The sequence below is a fragment of the Nesoenas mayeri genome (assembly GCF_963082525.1).
Source record: "Nesoenas mayeri genome assembly, chromosome: 1".
NCBI classification, from domain to species: domain Eukaryota; kingdom Metazoa; phylum Chordata; class Aves; order Columbiformes; family Columbidae; genus Nesoenas; species Nesoenas mayeri.
Window position 1 is genome coordinate 205,827,997 of NC_137541.1, and position 22,169 is coordinate 205,850,165.

The 22,169-nt window shown below is 38.5% G+C and overlaps 1 protein-coding gene across 6 annotated transcripts in view; it reads right to left on the minus strand.

Moving 5' to 3' along the window:
- The window catches only part of DLG2 (discs large MAGUK scaffold protein 2), a gene marked incomplete at both ends in the record, with an annotated part of 882,996 nt that overhangs the window by 220,713 nt on the left and 640,114 nt on the right, over positions 1-22,169 (minus strand). For all 6 annotated transcript variants that reach the window (XM_080346627.1, XM_080346631.1, XM_080346630.1 and 3 more), the window contains 2 exons: positions 8,003-8,159; positions 19,514-19,582. In XM_080346627.1, coding sequence (XP_080202753.1) covers positions 8,003-8,159; positions 19,514-19,582 — 226 coding nt within the window. The remainder of the gene's footprint in view (positions 1-8,002; positions 8,160-19,513; positions 19,583-22,169) is intronic.

Consider the following 22,169-nt stretch of genomic DNA (forward strand, 5'->3'; position numbering starts at 1 on the left):
ATTTTTAGGACTTAACTTTTTAGAACTTGACTCAGCTTCCACTTTTTGAATGTTGATTACTTGAGTTTCACAACAGTGAAAGGCTCTCAAGTACTGAGGTTTATTTCTTACTACACTATCATACCTTTTTTTTTTTTTATATTTTTTTCTTTAAAGAGCAGCTACCACTTGTAAATTAGCTGTTACTTTAAAACTTGCTCCTTGTGGGATTTTCCACATCAGCTGTGAATGCACAGCAGATTGTTTTTGTAGTTCATGTTAGTTACTCTTCTGAGCTTCCTCATTCCCCTCCAGCACAAAATGATAAACTTTGCCACTACACCATATGGTCACTCAAGGGCAAGTTGTGTTTCATTCTCCCATTTTCAGGCAATTCTTCCTTAATGGTTGGAATGAAATCTGGAATTACCTGATTTATACTTGTTTTTTACATAGTGCCCCCCTAAAAAAGGTTCACAAAGGTTTGGTCGGTTTGGGTGGGATCTATTGCAATAAAAAGATGTCATGCCCAATTCTCTATAATATGTGAAAATGAATATACATTTTTATAGCACAATGGTCATCTGACCTGTGCAAAATATCTACTTTAGGGCAAGGTAAATTATAGTCCAGAAGGGGCTACATCTTTCTGTTTGCTACAGAGGGAGTCTAAGGGGTTATATGCCTGAATTTAGATTAATCCACTATTTGTTCCTATGGAGCTTAACCTATTTGCACTTATAGCTGGTGTTATCCTATTAATATGTGACAGCTCCCTTTCTCTTCGGAGATTATCTTTTTATAGATCTATCACAAATATCACCTACCATGCAGTATTTATTGATCATTCGGATGTTTGGCAACACATTCTCCCTTGATTTTCAAACAAGTTATACTTTTTAAAAATAGTCCAATCATGTGAATCTTTATGGACAAGTGCAGCTAAAAGCTGCAGAAGTTGACAGACTTTCCTATGTTAGAGGACAGTCACACATTATCCACACCACCTCAGGGAAGTAAGTATATGGTCAATTCCTCTGCAAATAAGTCTTGCAAGGCAAAAGTATTATCTGTTTTAATCCTAACGCTATTACACAAGAGTGACAAACTGGTGCTCCATGCAGAAAAGGCTCCATGCCCTACAAAGATGATTGAAACATTTTCCAAGCCAGTTACAATTTCACAAAACAACAACAAACCACAAAAAACAAGACCCAAAAAACCTGAGATGCAAGTATTTGCCATTTTTTGTACTTTTGCAACTAGGTCACAAAACGCACTCTTTGCCCTAAGTGGTTTTAATGCTTTTACCATGAGCAAAAAGCCATTTTAAATTAGGAAGCTGAAAGCTTCCCTGCACTAAAGTAAGGGAAGTCAATCTGAAGGTCAGTTCTAACTGTAACAAACATAAAGCATAAATACTTGCTATAAATGAGCACAGGGTTCTTAGACTCTGTTCTACTCCATAGTAGAAACTGAGGAACATTATATTTTTCCAAATGCATATTGTATTTTTGCTACAGATGTGAGTGAGAAGGCGGGTAGGAGTTGTGTGGGAGGTACTAAGCAGAAAGAAGCATTTAAATTGTTCATAAGGGAAAGCAAACATCTCACGAGAAATGACAGCAGGACGATGCACAGACACAAGAAAAAATCTGGTCAATATAAGAGATGACCCGCCATTTACTGGGGAGAAACTTGTATAAAAGACCAGAGACAGGACTGAAGGGAGACACTGAAATATTAATACCAGCGTTGCAAACTAGCAGTATATAATGTCATGAACCACTGACAGAAAACCCCACAGATTACCTCTGGTACCCCTGTCCCAGTGAATAGTTGTTTGATTCTCAGAAAGTAGCTGGAGAAAAAAGATACTGTCTCTACGCACATAGGAAAACATCCTGGTACTGTGCTAGATCAAGGGGAAAATCTTACAGAATTTAGTTAACCTCATTCATCTGATTCAGGTTAAGTAGTAGGGAAAATGGAAGCATTACAAGAGTATTACCTGCATATTCACAGTGCAGCCTGTTTGTTATCTACTCTTTTTCCTGTTGCTACTCAGCAATTACCCTTCAGGAAACTTGTTTTATTTCCTTAAGGTAACTGCGGGCTCCAAAACAAGAGGTCTCCTTTTCCTCTGGATTCTACTTTCAGGCTACCAACAATGCTTCATCCTGCCATTGTGAACCACAAGATGCTAAAGCGTTTCTCCAGGAGAATTAAATAAAACTGACACTGCTTTTATGGTCCACAATCTAATTATACTTTTCTTTGTAATGAAGAAAGCATGATGTTAGGTGAAAAAGCAAACATACATTATAAGAGCAAGCACAGATGAAATGTGAGGTTCCGTTTAAGACACCTAAATATAGACATGCACTCATGTGGTAAGTGTTTAAGCTTGAAGTCAATGGATACTCAATCAATACAGGCAATAAAGCTTACAGAGCAATTCAACTTGCTGAACACAACTCAAAGTTGGCCAGCTGAATCATTCCCCAGCCTCCATTGACATTAATGGCAACCAGATACCCAGCAAGCATGTAGGTGTCTAAACTTAAGTATCTTAATCTGATGTTTGGTCTTTTACAAAGACACAAAATTCAGTATTTTAAAAAACTAATATTCAGATGCTAATACTTGCTGTTACCGCCTTACAATTCACCTTAATTCCCCAATCAATTCACCTTAATTCTCTCTTTCACATACACTTGATGCAGTCTTATAAAAAATTATAAAACTGTTTGAAAATCAATGTTATCTTAGGAGCAATATGCACTAATTATTTGTTTGTAAATTGTAAATCTGAATTCTGCTGCTGAACTTAGATGTGTAAACTAACTCTCTGTGCTTTAGGTACTGTACCTATATATTAAGTTGCCCACTTAGCAATGAAAGTGCTTTGAAGCATACAAGTTAAGACATCTAAAATAAGCAGATGAGTTTTTAAATAATTTTCATTTGAGATGGTAAACCAACAAATGTTGTGGGAATTTTGTTAGAACAGGCCCATATTCCTCCTCCTGCCTCCCTAGGAATTTTCCCTAGAAATTACCTCTTGTACCTCTTTCCTGAAATGACAAGATTTTCAGTGCTTTCTGTCAGCAAGGGTGTATGAACTGTGGGGCCATTTTATGAATATGGCTCTTGAAAATGATTTGTTCTCATGCAGGTGATATTTACCAAACAATGCTGGGTCCCCATTGCTGTTTTAATAGACAATATATCCCTTATCACTGGAAGTGGAATTTTAAACTCTGAGGATGGCATCAAGGAACATGACATTTTTTTTGTACTAGAGCCTGCATTTTCCTAACAGAACTTGGGGTTAGATCAGAGTTCAAGCAGCCTAGACTTGGCCCCAACTTCTCACATGATTTTAAACAAATCAATTAACATTAGGGTTCCACTGCTTTAAAAATGACATAATAGTTTCATGATATTCTGAGCTGTTTCATTGGGTTGTACACACATGAGGCAAAAGTTAATCTGTGCATACACAGTGCCTGGAAAATCAAGTCCTGATGTCAATTACTATTCAAAATGCTACTTGATGATGTTTACATTACATATGATAGAAGGACAGTACTACAGGGATGGATATATTCTGTTATAGTGATGATCATACACTGATACTTTGTTCATTGCTGCATTTTAAAGGCATTCAGAAGTGAGAAGGAAAATGTTTAGTTAGGTGGTAATTCAGAAGAGCATGATGAATTATAACAAGAAGAAACTAGCATTAAACATCCTACATTTTATGGGGAAAAACAGCCAATCATGAATAAAACACTTTTTTTTTTTTTGCTATTTGAAATTTTTTACTATTTGAAACAACATTTTCTGTTACTTTTCAATTTGCCTTCAAGGTTCAGATGTGATTCATTTTGTCTCTGCACAGAAACATTGGGAATATCCACCTGCTTTCTGAGATAAGTTTTAAACAGTTCCAGCCAGTGAACTGAAAACAGAAAAATACAGTTATCACTGCTTTTCCCAAGTTTTAGCCAGCTCCCAAAGGCAGGTCTCTATCATTATTGATCCTGTAATGCCATCTGGTGGCATTTGAGAAAAAAGTATACAAACACATACACTCATCCACGGTGGTCAAAGCCTATCACAGTGAGCAGGCAGAAAGGTTATGGGATTCATCCAAACCCTGGGGGCTGACTCCGGGGCTATATATACATCCTGCGTGTCACTCAGAGGCAATACATATCCTTAGGTTTGTTGGGTCTAACTCATGGTTTTGCAGTCTACTTAAGGTATTTCTACAGGTACCTTCCCAAAGGTGAGTGTAAACATCTCAAGTGGTCAACACTTTGCCATATTCACAGCACAGGTGTGAATTAGGAAAGTGCTGTGATCCTCCTCGCCCACATGGGACACTGAGGCTTAAAAAAATCCAACACCTTGCTAAGGTCACAAAGACAACAGCAAAATCAGAGGATTAAATCCAGATCACCAAAGTTTAAATCACTTACTGTGCTTCCTGCCTGAAAGAAATGTAACCAAGCCTGAGTTAATTAGAAACACTGGCTTTGCGGGTACTATTTGTTCTTGGTAAATCAGATTTGTCATTTGAGGAACAAATGGAAAAACTATTGCAGGAGGGAAATAAGTGTTTCTGAGGGATGAGACAAGAAAGAATAAACAGAGAGAAACAGACCTACTTTGCACAGCCTTTATAAAATTAAGGTGTCTGGGACCCTTCTCCAGACAATGGTCTGAGGTTAATCAGCTCTAAAAGTAGCCTGTGCATGAAAATTGTTTCATTTGAATATGGAAAAATAGATTCATAATAGTTATTTGTGGCTAAATAGGTCAGCAGTGCCTGACTTGGTGGTTGCCTGGGGATATGCATGCAGACTAATTTAGTAATAATTTCCATCCCCCTCTGCTCAATGAACAAATAAACTACTCTTGCATGACAAGTAAATGGTGTAGCAACACTGGTAGCTTTAATTAGAACTTATGGAAAATATTGCTATGAAACACACAAAAATCAGAGTTAAAAATTCAACTGTGGCAGTAGCCTATAGTGGTAAATATAGCCCTGCTTTAAAATAATAGAAAACTATTCTTAAATTTGTGTCTAAAAGTTGCTGGATCTCTGAATACTATGTACTGTGAAAGGCTTTGATCTCATAGTTCCCTTTTAGTCAGTCTTCTTTTGCTGCATTTAGCTAAAGAAAAATAAATTGCATCATTGCCTTGTAAAAATTTCCATTTCTACTCTTCAGGTTCTTGGCACAGGCCTTTGCCTTCTTTATCTCTTCATGTTAATAATCTCACAAGAATCTGTTTTGGTTTTCTAGTGGTTTCTTAAAGCTCTCTACTCAGGAATCTCTTTAAGGCACCTAAACATCTTTTACTTGTCCTTTCTCAATTGTTCTTAAAGCATTTTCAAGAAACAGATCTAGATAAAATATACTATTTTGATCCTCACAACTTCAGGTCACTATACCACTTTGGTGCTAACTTATCAGATTTTCACACACCAAAACTTTGACAGCTGGAGGGTAAATTCACTTTTCACAGGATGGGCCAGTGGCCAAGAAACTCCTAAGTAATGTAAGAATGTCAGTTCCAGCTTCCTCCTGAAGGCATTTAAACAATGACCAGGAATCTACCACATAACCGTGCCCCAAACCATTCAGGCTACAGCCATCCCCTGCCTCTGCTGCCAACCGAGGCAGAGCCAAGGGTCCGAGAGCCACAGGGACAGAAATGATGACAGCAGGAGTGTGACATGGCAGCCTGGTGGGTCTGTCGCTCATCTGGGATGAATAATTCCCGTGTTTCAGTTCTTTGCTTTAAGGCTGTTTATACACTTTGCATGAAACAGCCACAACTGTATCCATTTGGGCTAGTGAATGGATATTTAACTACATTTTCAGGGCTTTCATTGTTATTCAAAATCCTTTACGTTCAGATTGTTTCAGTCAGATGTTCAATTACTTGACAGGGCCTAAAACATAAATGCTTTGCTTTTTAAATGTGTGCAAGAAATATGTACATGAAAGAAATAGAAGAGATGTTGTTGAGTGTATGCAAAATACAACCTCAGGCTACAAAGTCTTTTATCCTCTAAAATTCGAAAATTACTTTCAGAGTGATCATCAAATTCATTAGAGGCAGAGAGATAATTAACACAACCTAATTAATCTGCTTTTTTGTATTGTGCCATTGGCAAAGCAGTTTAGTGCACACTAGATGGCACCCCTAGTCTAGATGATTTCAACTTACTGCCTTTTCTCCTCAAAGCTGAAATGGGGAAGTATCTTTGAATGCAACAGTACATTCTGGGGAAAATGGAATTGGATGATGGGCTAAACTGGGAGATGCTGAGGTCTGTACTGTGTTTAGGTATTCTCAGTGGTGTTGCCATTCTGTAAATAGCATTAAGCAAAGTCTCACTCTGAGCTAATGTATAATAGTGGTTGAGACTCATTGTCCTGGGCCACGTGTGTACCTGGATACCCAGGCAAACAGGGCATGTTGGGGAGAAACAATTCCCACTATGTGAGTGCAGTGAGATGAAGCACTGAGACACCACCTCCATGCTCCTGGAGACTGGGAAAAGATCCCCTTCTGCCTGAGAAAAGTAGAAACCCAAGGAAGATGTGCCAGGGGAAGTTTAGGTTGGACATTAGGAAAAGATTCTTCCCCCAGAGGGTGCTGGACACTGGAACAGGCTCCCCAGGGAGGTGTCACGGCCCCAAACCTGACAGTGTTCAAGAAGAGACTGGAGAATGTCCTCAGACACACGGTATGAACTGTGGGGTGTCCTGTGCAGGGACAGGAGTTGGACTCAATGATCCTTGTGGGTCCCTTCCAACTGTGGACATTCTATGATTCTATAAACCTTCCATCATTACTGACAGCTTAATGCACCTGTGCCTCCCTTGATACCTGAATTGAAGCCCGAGCTGGATGGTACAGAACTATATGATCTAAAAAGTTCTCCACATAGATAAACAGTGAAAAGCACCAGAAATTACCTCATCCTAAGTGTGGCCAGAGTGGAAATTTATTGACTAAAGTCAATGATGTGGCCACCCTATAAACAGGGATGCTAAAGTGAGACACTCCAGGCTCTCCAGGATTGCAGAGGGCTGTGACCAGAATCTCCTTATGGGGACACCTGAAAGGCCTGACTGTGAAAACTCAGTAACTGTCTGCTGATGGTTCCATGAAGATCCAAAGGCCTCCCTCAGTGCAGTCTGCTGTCACAGGCAGATTTCTTGAGATCCAGCAAGTGCGGAGACATTCAAACCCGCTTGGACACCTTCCTGTGTAACCTCATCTGGGTGTTCCTGCTCCGGCGGGGGGATTGCACTGGATGATCTTTTGAGGTCCCTTCCGATCCCTGACATTCTGTGATTCTGTGTGATTCTGTGAAGTGCTCATTGAGAATGAAGCACTAAAAGTGAGTGGACTCACTGAACTCGAGAGGGAAATGTTAGCAATTGGCATGCTTACACATATATTAGACATATATTCACATATCCATGGATTAATGTGCATTAGTGTGTGTGTATGATTTATAAACCTGTATGTGTGTGTTTTATTGCCATATTTACATATGTTTTTATGTGTATATTACTTGATTTATTTCTTTTGTAACATAGTGTGACTCTGCCATCATCAAATCTTTAATTACATTGCTGCATTGGTTATAACAAATTTCATTGAATTGTTTTAAATCATTTTATTAATCACCTGTTGATTAAGAGTTATTAGGAATCATATATTAAACTTTCATCAACCTCAATAAATCTCAAATGGCAGCTTAACCAAAATAGTGTTATAAATCCATTCCATGACAGCTAAGTGAAGCGTTAACAGAAGCAATAAAACCCAAGAGCAAATAAACAAAATATTCAGTGATAAACTGTTTCCATTTTGGATTTCACAGCATGGAGCCCAAAAGGATTTTTTTGGGTGTCCCTTGCAATAGTGACAAAGAATATGGTTAAGTAGATGGTCAGTAAAGCCCGATGCAAATACTTACAGACAAAATTTGATCTCCTCTCTGCAGTTCTCCACTGAGATCAGCAGGCCCGCCTGCTAGGATGAAAGACACGAAAATGCCTTCCCCATCTTCTCCTCCCACAATGTTAAAACCAAGTCCTGTGGAGCCCTTGTGCAGGATGATTTTTCGAGGCTCTCTGTATAGAAACAAAATGATAATGTTTATCCATTCAACACTCTGCGTGCGTATGTATTTTTCAAGGTGTCTTAAGCACACTAAATGTTTTTTAAGCCACAATGGCCTGTAATTGCCTAAAGAAACCATTTAACAAATGAGATAAATCTGTTAATTGGAGAATATACAAGGTAGGAATTAACCAGCATTATCTTTTTTTCTTTTTGGTCCCCGTGGTTCAATCCAAACACCTCTACTAATTTCAGCCCACTGGAGTAATCTTCACTAAATTAAGTGATGGATTTATTAGAAGAAAAACCCAAAACATTGAAGATATTTTATTATCTAATCTATAGTCATACTATATGTACAAGTAGAATCAATTTTCACATTATACCTTTTTTTGTTTTAAGTTCTAGTCTTGCTTTCTAAACAAAAGAACAAACTGAAATTTCAAAAATCTAGGCAAAGTGATGTCAAGTCTGTTTGATGCTGACAGATTTGAAGCAAGTAACATTTGTACAATCAAGCTAATAGAGCAGAATCTCATTAAAAACTCTGGTTTGACATTATCAGGAGCTTGTAATTAAAAAGTCACATAGCAGCTTTCATAGAATCACAAACTCATAAAAATATAGAATGGTTTGGGTTGGAAGGGACCTTAAAGATCCACTAGTTCCCATCCCCCTGCCATAGGCAGGGACACCTTCCACTAGACCAGGTTGCTCAAAGCCCCATCCAACCTGGCCTTGAACACTTGCAGGGATGGGGCATCCACAGCTTCTCTGGGCAGCCTGTTCCAGTGCCTCACCACCCTCATGGGGAAGAATTTCTTCCTTCTATCTCATCTAAATCTCCCCTCTACCAGTTTACAGTCATTACATCTTATTCTGTCTATACATGCCCTTGTAAAAAACCCCTCTCCAGCTTTCTTGTACGTCCCTGTTAGATACTGGAAGGATGTTACAAGGTGTCCCCAGAGACTTCTCCAGGCTCAACAACCCCAACTCTCTCAGCCTGTCTTCAGAGGACAGCTGTTCCAGCTCTCTGATCATCTTTGTGGCCTCTTCTGGACTCACTCCAACAGGTCCCTGTCTATGTTGGGTGCCTCAGAGCTCTATGCAGCACTGCAGGAGGGGTCTCACGAAAGCAGAGTAGCAGGGGACAATCATCTCCTTTGAACTCCTGCCCATGCTTCTTTTGATGCAGCCCAGGCTTTCTGGGCTACAAGTGCACGTTGTTGGTCTTGTTGAGCTTCTCATCAACCAATATCCCCAAGTCCTTCTCCTCAGGGCTGTTCTAAATCCATTCTCCGCCCAGCCTGTATTTCTGTTTGGTATTGCCCTGACTGATGTGCAGGACCTTGCACTTGGCCTTGTTGAACTTCATGAGGTTTGCACAGGTGCCTGTCTCCAGCCTGTCAAGATCCTTCTGGATAAAATCCCTTCCCACCAGCATGTTGACCACACCATACAGCTTGGTGTCATGGGCAAACTTGCTGAGGGTGCACCCGATCCCACTGTCCATGTTGCTGACAAAGATGTTAAACAGTGCCAGTCCCAATACCAACCCCTGAGAAATGTCACTCGTCACTGGTCTCCACTTGGACATTGAGCAGTTGACCTCAAATCTTTGAGTCCAATCATCCAGCCAATTCCTTTTTCACCGTTTGGTCCATCTGTCAAATCCATGTCTCTCCAATTTAGAGACAAGGATGTCATGCACAACAGTGTCCAATGCTTTTGCACAAGTCCAGGTAGATGAAGGCAATCATCAGTGAACCAGCTGTGCTTTTGTCTTACTGGTTTAGAAAATTGTTCATTATGATGGGAATCGATAAATAATAACAGCTACATCTCATACAGCAATTTCATCTGTAAATTGAAAATTGGCCTTCAAAGGACGTAAACATAATAACATGCATTTTACTGATGGGACAACTTATGTCCAGAAAGAGTTTACTTTCCTAAGCAATCAAAGTAACATCCTTGAGAAAGTGTCCCACGTATTTCAATTCCCCGTCTCTACACTACACACCAGGCCTCAGATTTGTCTCTCCCGTAGATACACAAGCCCATACAAGCATATATACGTACACACAGATCTTATTTATTGGTACTTATCCAATTTCAAATCTCTCTAACAATTTACTTTTCAGAAAAAATTGTAAATGCTCTTGTATTAGTAACTGTAAATCTTAAGACTAGCCCTGCAAACACTCACAAACACACTTACATGCCTGTGACTCCTCACAGAGAAACAGGATGTGTTTCTAATTCACAATTTTTACAAAAAAAAGGTTACCAGCAAAGTGACAATTGGAAATACACACACACAACACCTACAGAAACATGCTCCAGAACGCTTACTATCAAAAAGGTCTAATATTTTGTGGGCGCTATATGACAGTTCTACATCATCCAAATGCTTTTTTCATTTCCATTTTGTTTTTAGAAAAAATTAAAAAAGAGGAGAGAGAAAACTGATTCATCTAGGGATGTATTATTTGATGCGAGTTAAGCCTTGCAGCTGTATACATGGGGACTGAACCTTTACATGCTAATTCCAAAATCAGTAGGTGCTTGTTCACCTTTGCCCAGTGCTAAGGTTCAGACAGTATCCCCAGCTTGATCATGACCTTTAAATAACATCTCAACTTCCTGAAAGCAAAGCTTAATGCTTGTAATGTTTTCTTAATATTTTATAGTCAGAAAACAGCCTTTTAAAAATAAAACTCTGAGGAAAAGATGTATAGTCATGAGTTCCTATATTCTTGAAGTATTTTTAACTGATCAGGACATAAAGGGGTTTTCTTTTCTTTTGGATCATTGCTGTTGATTTACCTTGTAGCAACACTTTCAGGACCTTCTTAAACATGTGCAGGTACGACATAATGCAATCCAAATCTAAGAAGTCTAAACAGGTTTTTAATCAGCAAAGGTGGCCTTGGGGTTGGAGCAGAACTAGGACAGGGAAGGATGGATTCCTCCCCCACCTTAGCCCGTGCTCTGCTGAGTGATCTTGGCAGCTTCAGTTTTCTCATCTACAAAATGACACGGTGACACTTGTCATCTTCGCATCCTACAGATCAAAAACACTTTGCAAGGGCTGAGCTGCTGCCATTTTTATTTACCTGGGTATTGAGGACAAAGAGGCAGTAAAGTCAAATGCATTTGCATGCTCAGCTGGCAAGAAATCAGAAGAGCTCTTGTTCAAAATGAAACTGAGTATTTCCACATGACAGGCAGCTTGGATCATAAAGTTGAAAGCCAGTGCTATGGGCAAAACTAGGTCAACACAACTGGGTATCCACTGCATAGTAAGCTGTGTAGCTCAAAAAAATGTTGGCCCAGTTATTAATTCCTGTCTCTGGTGAAGTCAGCAGATTTATGTCTAAAATGCTGTCAGTGCTGTTTTGTAATTTTGGCCTGTTGACAGCAAAATTCACATTCTGCTCCTGGATAATTATGTTCAGAGGAAGCTCAGACAATAATGGGGAAATGTCAGAAGCCGTGATTAGAACACAATGTGTTTTGGTTCCTGCTCTGTAGCCTAATCAGGTCATTTTGGTCGTAACTCAAATTTGGCTGTATAAAGACTGACCAGCCATTAAATGTCTTCATATTTCTTTCATGTCTGAGCATCCTGCAGGATCTGAAAGGTTGTCATCGTTGTAGAAATAACCTTTAGCCACAACAATATTGCAAAAACTACAGGAAGCAGAAGGTACACGCTGATTCACTGCAACATAATAAATGACTAAGATTGTTTCAAATATATAATGGTTTACATTTGCGTAGTGTACTTAGTATGAAAATGGAAAAGGAAAGAAAAAGAGCTTATGAAGATAAGCATTGATGATATAAAAAAAAAAGAACTTATGATGATAGAGTGTTGTAACATGTTATGAAGTTATTTCTTAAGCAAACAAACTACAATGCCAGCCACTAACCAGATGATCTCTTAAGAGCAATGCAGAAATAAGTTATTAATATCTGTCAATGTTTCAGCCACAGTTGAAGAAAAGGCTAGTTTTAATAAAGCTAAAGATGAGGATGTTACATATCTATTCACCACATATAAAAGTTTATAGTAATCTCTTTTAACATGATGATTAAAGAGATCTAAGGACAGGTGCTCCAATTTTCCTTGAATATTTGGGAAGCAACATTAGTCTCTTATTAAAATTCTTAATGAATGTAATTCTAATACATATGAAAGAACTGCAAGCAGAATGCAGACAAATGTGATAAAGGAGGTAACAGGATAAAACACTTAAAGGTGATATGGTGATGGGAAATAAGAGGTAAAAGTAACTCAAATGTGAATGATGTTTTCTTGCAGTAAATGTGTAGTTCTCTCCAGAATAAAGCAACTGAGGCAAAGGTAATTCGGGGTGACTTATTTTAAAAGCTCAGTGTTTTTTTTTGAAGGCAATAGGTGGCACTCTGTAGCTACCTGGTAAAAAGGAACAGTCTAACATCCAGACTCTGAAATGTATCCTCCTGCCTCCAGCTTTAACTCCTTATCCCATTTACAATTTCTTCAGTGATAAATACGGCTGAAGGTAAGTTTCTAGGTGCTAATGAAGTGCACTAGCACTTTAATTCTGTGTGTGCATGTTTTATGCCCTCCTGCAGCTTTGTACCAAATACAAACAGAGAAGAGCAGCAGGGGAAATCAAGCAGGAATTAGAAAGGAATGTGGGATTAAAATATTCCTGGACTGACAGAAGGTAGCAGAAGGAAAACAAATAATAGAAAAAAGCAAAGGAAAAGAGCGAACAGGATGAAGGGAAACAGTGTATCTGTAAAGGAAAAGAGGGGAGGAATTAAAAAGGTAGAGCAAGAAGAAAGGAAGATTTACGATCATAGAGCCAGGAGCAAAGGAGTAAATAAAGTGCTGCAATCCACATAGATTTACAGGCTCAGAAATCAATGGGAGAATCAATTTGTATGGACTTGGTTAGTTGCTTCAGGGAATGCATCAGATCAGATTCTGTAAAGCGCATTATAAATTGCAGGCCTGATGTAACAGTGAAGCAATATTAAATTAATATTTGAAACCAATAAGTAGTAACAAATCAGAGTGGGTGAAACTTTGACACTGAAGGAAATTTCTCCTGTCATTAAAACATGATTAACAAAAATAAATAAAAAAAAAAAGAGACATATTTCCTCCTTAACATTTTTTGTGTGTGTGTTTGGTTTATTTGTTCATTATTTTGAAAACAACTAAGTGTTTTCTATTTGCTACATTTGTACTGAATATTTGTTTTGATCAGTTTACCCTTTTACAATAAGAAAATGGTAAAAATCTCTATCACTCTTTTATAGATTGCGAATCCACCGTAATTATAGATTTAATTTAAGACATTAAAAGCTGGACTGATAAAGGAAGGGGGAAAGCTTCCTGAAAACAAGTAATTTTTATAATGATCAACTGAAAGAAAATCCATTTTTAATTTGCTTATTTTGTGCTGTGGGCTACATTAAAGAATACTGTCAATTTTAGTATGCATCTCACACTGATACAGCTCTGCCTCTGTTTCTTTTGCACCATCTATAAAATAGGTGTGTTGATTTTGTGCTTTTTGGAACATCAACAGAAACATTAAGTGCACTGGATGCTCTCAAATATCAGACACTAGAGAGGGTCCCACATCCCCTGTGCAAAGCACCACACACATATAGTGCAACAAAAAACATCCAAGTGACTTAAAGTAGCAAATAGCAGGAAGGAAAATTGCAGTAGAGAGAAACTCTATTAGCTGTTTAAAAAGTCACACATTAGTAGTACATCAGGGAGAAAAAAATCCTCAAATCTAAGGGCTGAAAGCACCTTTTTCTTGAGCAGTGTGGTGTTTGGTTCTGACAATGCACTGTGTGAGCACTGAGCTATGTCTGCTAAGAGTCAGTTGGCTTATTAAGTCATTTATTTTTGAATACAACACTTCTAGTTTTCCTCTGAAGCTTCAAAAAGTGTTGATAAATAACCACAGGCTTCTTTCAGACAGCCAAAGGGAATTTATACTGGAAGGACCTAAAATGGGTAAATAGACTGAGCGTTCTTCTTCACAGCATTTAACACAGAAATCTAAGATGGACAGAGAATGTGTCAGTGTGGATGATGTTTTAAAATCCAATTGATCACACAAGAGAGAATTTGAAATTCTAAGTGGCTGGAGGCCTGGAATATGCACACACACCTTTACAAAAGACATCAAAGTTCAGGCAAAACCAACCTTATTTGGCTTATTTAAATTTTCTTTAGTACCTGCTACAATTCTGCTTCACAACAACTTAAAGTAAAATCTATCTGTGGTCCTGTCATCTATTGCTTTATTGCAATATCACCTTGGCTTTTACTTTTCCCCTTGTTATTCCCCCCTTAGGCCTGGTAAAACCTTTCCATCATGATATGAAACAGCATCACTCCTCACTTTCCTCCCCAGCCCTCCCTCTGATCTGCCTTTGCTGTGACATTTCCAAAATACAGCATCCTGGGGTTCGTGGGGACCTGGCAGAGCCTCCTTCCTCCAGTCCCCATCCCTCACTGCCTCAGAGCATCAGTGTTACCCTGTGGGGTCTGATCCCTGATCTGTGACTTCTTTAATTATTATTATCATGTTTTCAATAATGATTGAAAGTAACAAAAATACAGAAACATTCTTCATATCTATTTTTGTCATCTGAAGCATCACAGTTCAGAGGGATAACTTTGTCTTAAACTGAGACACTGTTTTGGTCATGTGCAGAGCATTCATTTCACATATATATTTCATATAATTGGTTAGTGACTTATTTCATTATACTAAACATGGACATACTAACAAGAATTCAGCCTTTAATGCAATATTTATCACATCACATAAAAAAATATAATTTTGCTTTAAACAGTTACTTATTCTTCTTGAAGCAAGTATTTTATCTGTTTATTTGACTATGTTTTCCTTGGCATTTCTTGTTGTTGGAATGTTGGCATTAATTGTAGAAATGACACTTCATCCTAACTTAAATACCGACTACATTTTTAATGCATTTATTCTTCAAACATCATGCCTAACTTGTCACAAACTTTGAAGTATATTTAATAGGAGAGAGCCTACTGGGACCCAGGCTTCAACCTGACTGATGCATGCATGAGGGCACTGGCTTATACATGTGCAACTTTGCTTTGTGGGAGCCCCTCTGGACTTCAACAGTCTTTCATTTTGCCTTTTGTAGAGAAATTAAAGCCTGCACACCAGGCAGTGTTTTCTGCTTGCAGCTGGCAAGATGGAATTGGCATACAGGAACAATCTCATTCAAAGAGTGAAACTGGTCTGTATTTTTGCCATGATGCCTGACATTTACTTTAAATGCACAGGTGTACGTGTCCTAGATTTGAGAAATCTTACTGATTTCTAGAGTGACAATGTAGGAGAGTTAATATGCTCTTTAACTTTGAAAGGGAGATGATTATTCCAGTACGCTTATTCATTTATGCTTTGTCTCACATAAGCACTTGTCTCTGTTCCCTGATCCAGGAGGTGCATTATTTACATGATAATAATCAAAATAAATCCTGAAAACTGCATCTGTTCCACCTGCTAACCCCGGCACAGGCAGCTCCAGACCAGAAAGGTTGCTTTGCATCCTGCTTTTAATAACTATCAGTTCTGTATTCTCATAGAATCATAGAATGATTTTGGTTGGAAGAGACCCTTAAGATCCCCAAGCCCGATCGTTATCCTAACACTGGCACTAAACCATGTTCCTAAAAACCTCATTTATACGTGTTTTAAACCCCTCCAGGGATGGTGACTCCACCACTGCCCTGGGCAGCCTGTTCCAATGCCTGACAACACTTCCTGTGAAGAATTTTTTCCTAATACGTAATCTAAATCTCCCCTGGTGCAACTTGAGGCCATTTCCCCTTGTCCTATCACTTGTTACTTGGGAGAAGAGACCAACCCCCTCCATGCTACAACCTCCTTTCAGACAGTTGCAGACAGTGATAAGGTCTCCCCTCAGCCTCCTGTTCTTCAGGCTGAACAGCCCCAGGTCCCTCAGCCGCTCCCATCACACTTGTGCTCCAGACGCCTCACCAGCTCCATTCCCTTCTCTGAACTCGCTCCAGCACCTCAAGGTCTTTCCTGTAGTGAGGAGCCCAAAACTGAACACAGGATTCGAGATTTGGCCTGATCAGTGCCCAGTACAGGGGGACGGTCACTGCCCTGGTCCTACTGGCCACACTATTCCTGATACAAACCAGGATGCTGTTGGCCATATTGAAACCACTTTTCTATAAACTATTACTTAATGCATTTAATGGCTCTATTCACCATGAATGCTCCAGCTTTTTGGTTTGTTAGTGAAGCTGGATGAGATGGAAATGTTGACAGGCAACTGCATTGCACTGTCAGGAGACAGAAGTGTTCAAAGGCCCAGAGAACACCTAAAAATAGCAATGCCTCTGAGCCATGTTTGAAATATCAATACGCAGTCTGTCAGTAGCAAGCATCCTGAATTACTTTTATGAGACACTTTTGAAACACGAAACAGTCTGTAATATCTGTCCTGTTCAGAATAAAAATTCTTACCCTTAGTCATGGTTCAAATGCTGTTTATTTACATATAAATATTTATATATATTTGAGATATTCAGTGATGTTGATAAATTTGTTTAAAATTTCCATGAAAACACTCTTGATCAAATAAGTTGAAATCCCAGTTTCTAAGCAGCTCAGCAGAAGAGATTACTGTTAGCATATAAAATACAATTTAGTCTGAATGTCAAGTGCAGAGAGAATATCAATCATACACCACTAACGATATAGCTTCATGCCATAGTACAGCAGCATTTCCAAATAACAGGTTCTAGTTTTCATGAAATATTTTTCCTATTTTGGATACTCACAGTTAAAATTGTTCATTAAAACTCCGACTAACAATATTTTCAAACCCAACAGTGAGAGTTTTCTAGTTTTTAAACCGTGCAAGTAAATCATTAGGGACGTTGCTAATTAGACCACACTAACAAAGACATCAACTGCCAGTGGAGTGCATGCTTTTATACATATAATCAATCTGTTCATGTCATGTAACTATGAAGAATATATGGCTTGAATATAAAGAAAATACAATCTTTAAAGATATCTTGATTTTTTTCGCCTTGCTACTAATTTTTTTACTGTGTATGAAGTCCACAAAAGCCCTTCTTTAAAAAAAGGAATATGTTTTTACATATTAATACATTCTCTATATGAAAAAAAAAGAAAAATTAAATTCTATTCTCGCCAGCTCAATTATCACATATTCAACAGGGTGGAAAGTAATAAATGCTAGCAAATACAATTTCCCTTGTATTTTTTTAACCCTTCACAGGACGCAATAATTATCTTATTTCAGTGACTACACAACCAGTCACAGTCCCAGCGCCAGCATGCAGGCCATTAATCTTGGTGTGCACCAGGGATGCCTTGCCAATAAAGCAGCTATTTACAAAGTGCCTCTCAAAAGCAATAGGATGAGTCACCTAAATACAGGACTCTACTTATGGAAACCCAGTTCCTAAAAGAGAAAAATAACTTTGTTTTGACCTCAGAGTGTATTAGTTATAAACATACTTAGCAACATGGACTTCACAAAAACACTAGAGTAAATTGAGCCATAACATAATGAAATATTTAGGCTGAGCTGATTACTTATTTTTGCTCAGTAGTATAATAGGCTAACAGCCCCACTTTCCTATGTGGAATGAAATACGACTCAGTGTAAGTTGATTAGTAATAATTACAAGCCAGATATTCTCTATCCCCTGAACAGCAGGAGATCTGCAATATCAATTGCAGATTTCCTGCGCTCTAGTGATTCATACACAATATATGCAAGTTGTCTGTGTGGCCAGTACAGATTCTGAAATTTGTCTATAAATTCACATAGACAGATTGGTTTACATATTTCAATAGGAGTTTAAACATATAGGCTACCTCCTGAATTGTGGAGTCCAGTAGATGAAGCCAGAGACACCATAATATAATTTCCTTCCTTAAATCTCAGTTTAGAAAATTGGTAAGCTTGTTCTTGAAGCTCAGGTTTATTTCAAACATCAATTTATTCATGAGGTGATTTGAGGAAAAGACAGGGCAATTTATGTCAACTTTCTATTGCTTATATATAGAGAAAGAAATCCCAAAAGAGGGTGTTTAAGTACGGAGACTGGTTGCCCAGAGCTTATGCAATCTCCACATCTGGTCAATAGTCACAGCTTCACTGGACAAGACCCTGAGCAACCTGATCTAAATTGGAAGTCTCCCTGTTTTAAGCAAGAAGGCTGAATGATGAAGGCTTCATTTATAGAATTACCTTCCAGATGATAACCCTTGAGCCATATGCACCTTTCCTGTACTAATTTCATTATTCAGTCTTGGTTTCAATGAGTAATAACTACAGCTGTCATTTTAAATAAAAACTTAAAATCTTAGATCCTAGATCTAGATAAGAAGGAAAAAAATTGAGACTTGTGAGAAAAACATTTCAGGCTTCAGTTAGTGGTGGATTATTTCACATATCTACCATTTTATTTGCTGACTGCACCACAGTAAAGTGGTAACATAAACCAAAATACAACAAGATAACATCTTTCCTCTGTGTAAACTTTATAGATTCTTGCTTTTATCACAAGAAAGAAAAGTTTCATAATAGGACCTGAGAGCAGCCAATGACAAGTTATTACCCATGTCTACAAAATATTTCAGACAGTTCCACACTTCTGTGGGAGGGGAGAAATAAATCTAACATGTTTTGTAAACTACAACAGCTAGTGTAACCAAAATCTGTGTTTGTTAAATATCAGCTTTTCCTAATATCATAAAGATGCAAAAATATTAACTTGTGAATTATTCATATTTTACCCAATTATTTCTGTTCAAATGGAACCAGTACTCAGAGCTATCACTCTACAATTAACACATTAACACAGATATACACCAGCGCAGGATTATTATTCTCTATCAGTACTTCATCCTTAGTCTGCTTTGTCAAAAAGAACTCATGCACACATTAGCAAAACAAAGTAAAACTTCACTGGATATTTCTAGGATTAATGGGAAACATTTTACAGCTAACGTGTAAATATTAACACTAGCCAAGTGAGATGAAGAGATTGTAGGTAATATATCTCCATGATCGATATTCTCATCCCCATGAAAACCAAAACTTTAAGTGTCTAAGAAGGATCAGCACTAATTTGAAAGTATTTATTTCTGCATTTCACAGATTTAGACGCTGCGGCATGCAAAACCACATCTAGTTCATAGCCACATGTGCGTGGGTAGTTCAGTTTAGTGGCATCTAAGAGCTCTACAGCAGCTTCAACAGAGAATCATCTTACCCTTCCACAGAAATGGTCCGCTGCAAGCTCACCGTGGGAGGACGCGTTGCAGTGCTGTGCTGGGAATGACTGGATGGCCAGGGAAGAATAAAGAAAAGCATTCGTTAAAGAAATACAAGTTTCTCTTATTGTCTCTAGCAGTACAGCTAAAGCCAAAACAGAATTAACAATCAGATTGTTTTACACGTGCCTAAAGCATTTTGACTTCAGCGATGCTCATGGCTTCAAAAGAGGCCTCAACGCTATAATCTCTCTTATTTAAAAACAGACTTAACTCCTCACGGAGAGCAGACAATGAAGAGATTAATTCCCCCTTATATTTCTTATTATTTTAAATATACATACATATGCACAGTTCAGTGACTTAAAATAACTTAGATGCTAGTTTTTCTGCTAAATATACTAACCATAAAACACAAAGTCCATTTCAGAGCAGAAAGTAAAACAGTAAACGATTATGTTATCAGTCTAATTCTTAGTGTTTCTCAGGCAGAATGTTCATTAAAAGAGGACAAGCACTGCTTATAATTGCACCACAATGTAACTTTGAATTTTACAGTTTTCAGCCAACATTCACTATTTCTATCAGATTCTAAGTAGCTCGAGTTTTTTCTACATGAAATGATACCAATCTAAGACATAACATTTAGAGAAAAAGCATGATATTTTCTAAGCAAAACACAGATTCTGTCAAAGAAACATCTTTTTAATAGAAAATCCTGAGGTCCAATAGCTTCTCATATATGTTTTCATGGTTGTGGAACCTCGTTACTGTATTTCATAAATCAAATAAATAACACAGTATGAGATAACTTCAGTATTGTACTATTGCATTATAATATTGTACCATTGCTATTCCTGTAAATACAAATGGATAGCAAAGTAGCATTAGTCAAATGCAGTTCTATGATAATAAATTACATTATGTATCCAAGAAAATGTGTTTAAAAAATAAAAATAAAAAGTAGAAGCATCTGGGTGTATCTTCTGATTAGTTTAAATGGCTACATCACATAGTGAGGCCCTGTATTAATTATGCAAAGTACACAGTAAAAATAAATCTTTCAGTTGTTTTGATATCACTGATTCTATTAAATGCAGATTTTGTCTTGCTTTCAAGCTTTGTATACACTTCAAGCTGTTTGTTCAGAAGCAGCACACGTTATTTTTGTTAAAAGCCAAGACATTCAACGTTTGTGAGCAACACCTCTGTTTTACATGCATTTTGTCTCGTAGCACAGCCGACACTGTCTGACAGCAGAGATAGATTGTTTCTGTGCAGCACATCGAGTTGTGACACACGGTGTCACGCCACAGGATGAACAAAAGACCTGCTGGGATTCCCCGCTGCCACCATTGTGCTCCGGTGTCACATTCGTAAACCGCTGCACTCACCCTTGTTTTGAGTATTTCAGAAAGCCTGTGGGAAAGTATATTACCCTTATGAGGAGAATTACAGAGGTTTTAATCATTTTTATAGCAAAACATAGGATGCGCAGGAGTATCATGAGTATCCGGCATCAGGGTGTGAACAGAATAGTTGAGTTAGACAAAATTTGAAGAATAATACTTTAAGAATATTGGTTAAAATTTGCATCTTGCAAATGACTACCTGTTTTTAGTGTTTGCGCATTTTTAAAAATTTAAAGTTTAGGTTCTGTCCCTCTACAGACCTGGAAGGGCACTTACATCCTTAGATTCCTGGGCCCCTCAGTTCCAGCAGGACAGGGAACTGCTGGAGAGAGTCCAGCGCAGGGCAACGAAGATGATGAAGGGAGTGGAGCATCTCCCTTATGAAGAAAGGCTGAGGGAGCTGGAGCTCTTCAGCTTGGAGGAGACTGAGGGGTGACCTCATTAATGTTTACAGATATAGAAAGGGTGAGTGTCAGGAGGATGGAGCCAGGCTCTTCTTGGTGACAACCAGTGATAGGACAAGCGGTAATGGGTTCAAATTGGAACACAGGAGGTTCCACTTAAATTTGAGAAGAAACTTCTTCTCAGCAAGGTTAACAGACACTGGAACAGGCTGCCCAGGGAGGTTGTGGAGTCTCCTTCTCTGCAGACATTCAAGCTCGCCTGGACACCTTCCTGCGTAACCTCATCTGGGTGTTCCTGCTCCGGCAGGGGGATTGGACTGGATGAGCTTTTGAGGTCCCTTCCAATCCCTGACATTCTGTGATTCTGTGATTTCTGTCCTGGCTTCCCACACAAAATTAATAAGAAAGGGAACAGCCTCTCTCCTGAATTTCCCTGCTCAATACATGAGACAGAAGGGGCACGGCAGAGCCATAACTCCTCTGTCCTTTCCCTGTGCAGCTTGACTCTCAGAAACTTTATTCCCTGAAGCTGCATCAAGAGATGCAAAAATACGGTTGGTACAAGGAACAGGAACCCAGCAGAGAGGAGGGACGATGATGGATGTCACGGCTCTCTAAGTCACACTGTTTGCTAAGGGCTGTTTCTAAGAGAAGGATGGTAAAGCTGCGCCTGAGCTGATGCCAAATCCACTGTGGAGACTTTAAAATAAGCAGCTCAGATACTCGCAAAAAAGATTTTAGTATTGCCCTATTTTTACTACAGCAAACTTATTTATGTAGCTCTGACCAGCTCCAAAACGAGAAAAATTATGAGAGCATTTAAGGTAGGCTTTTCAGCT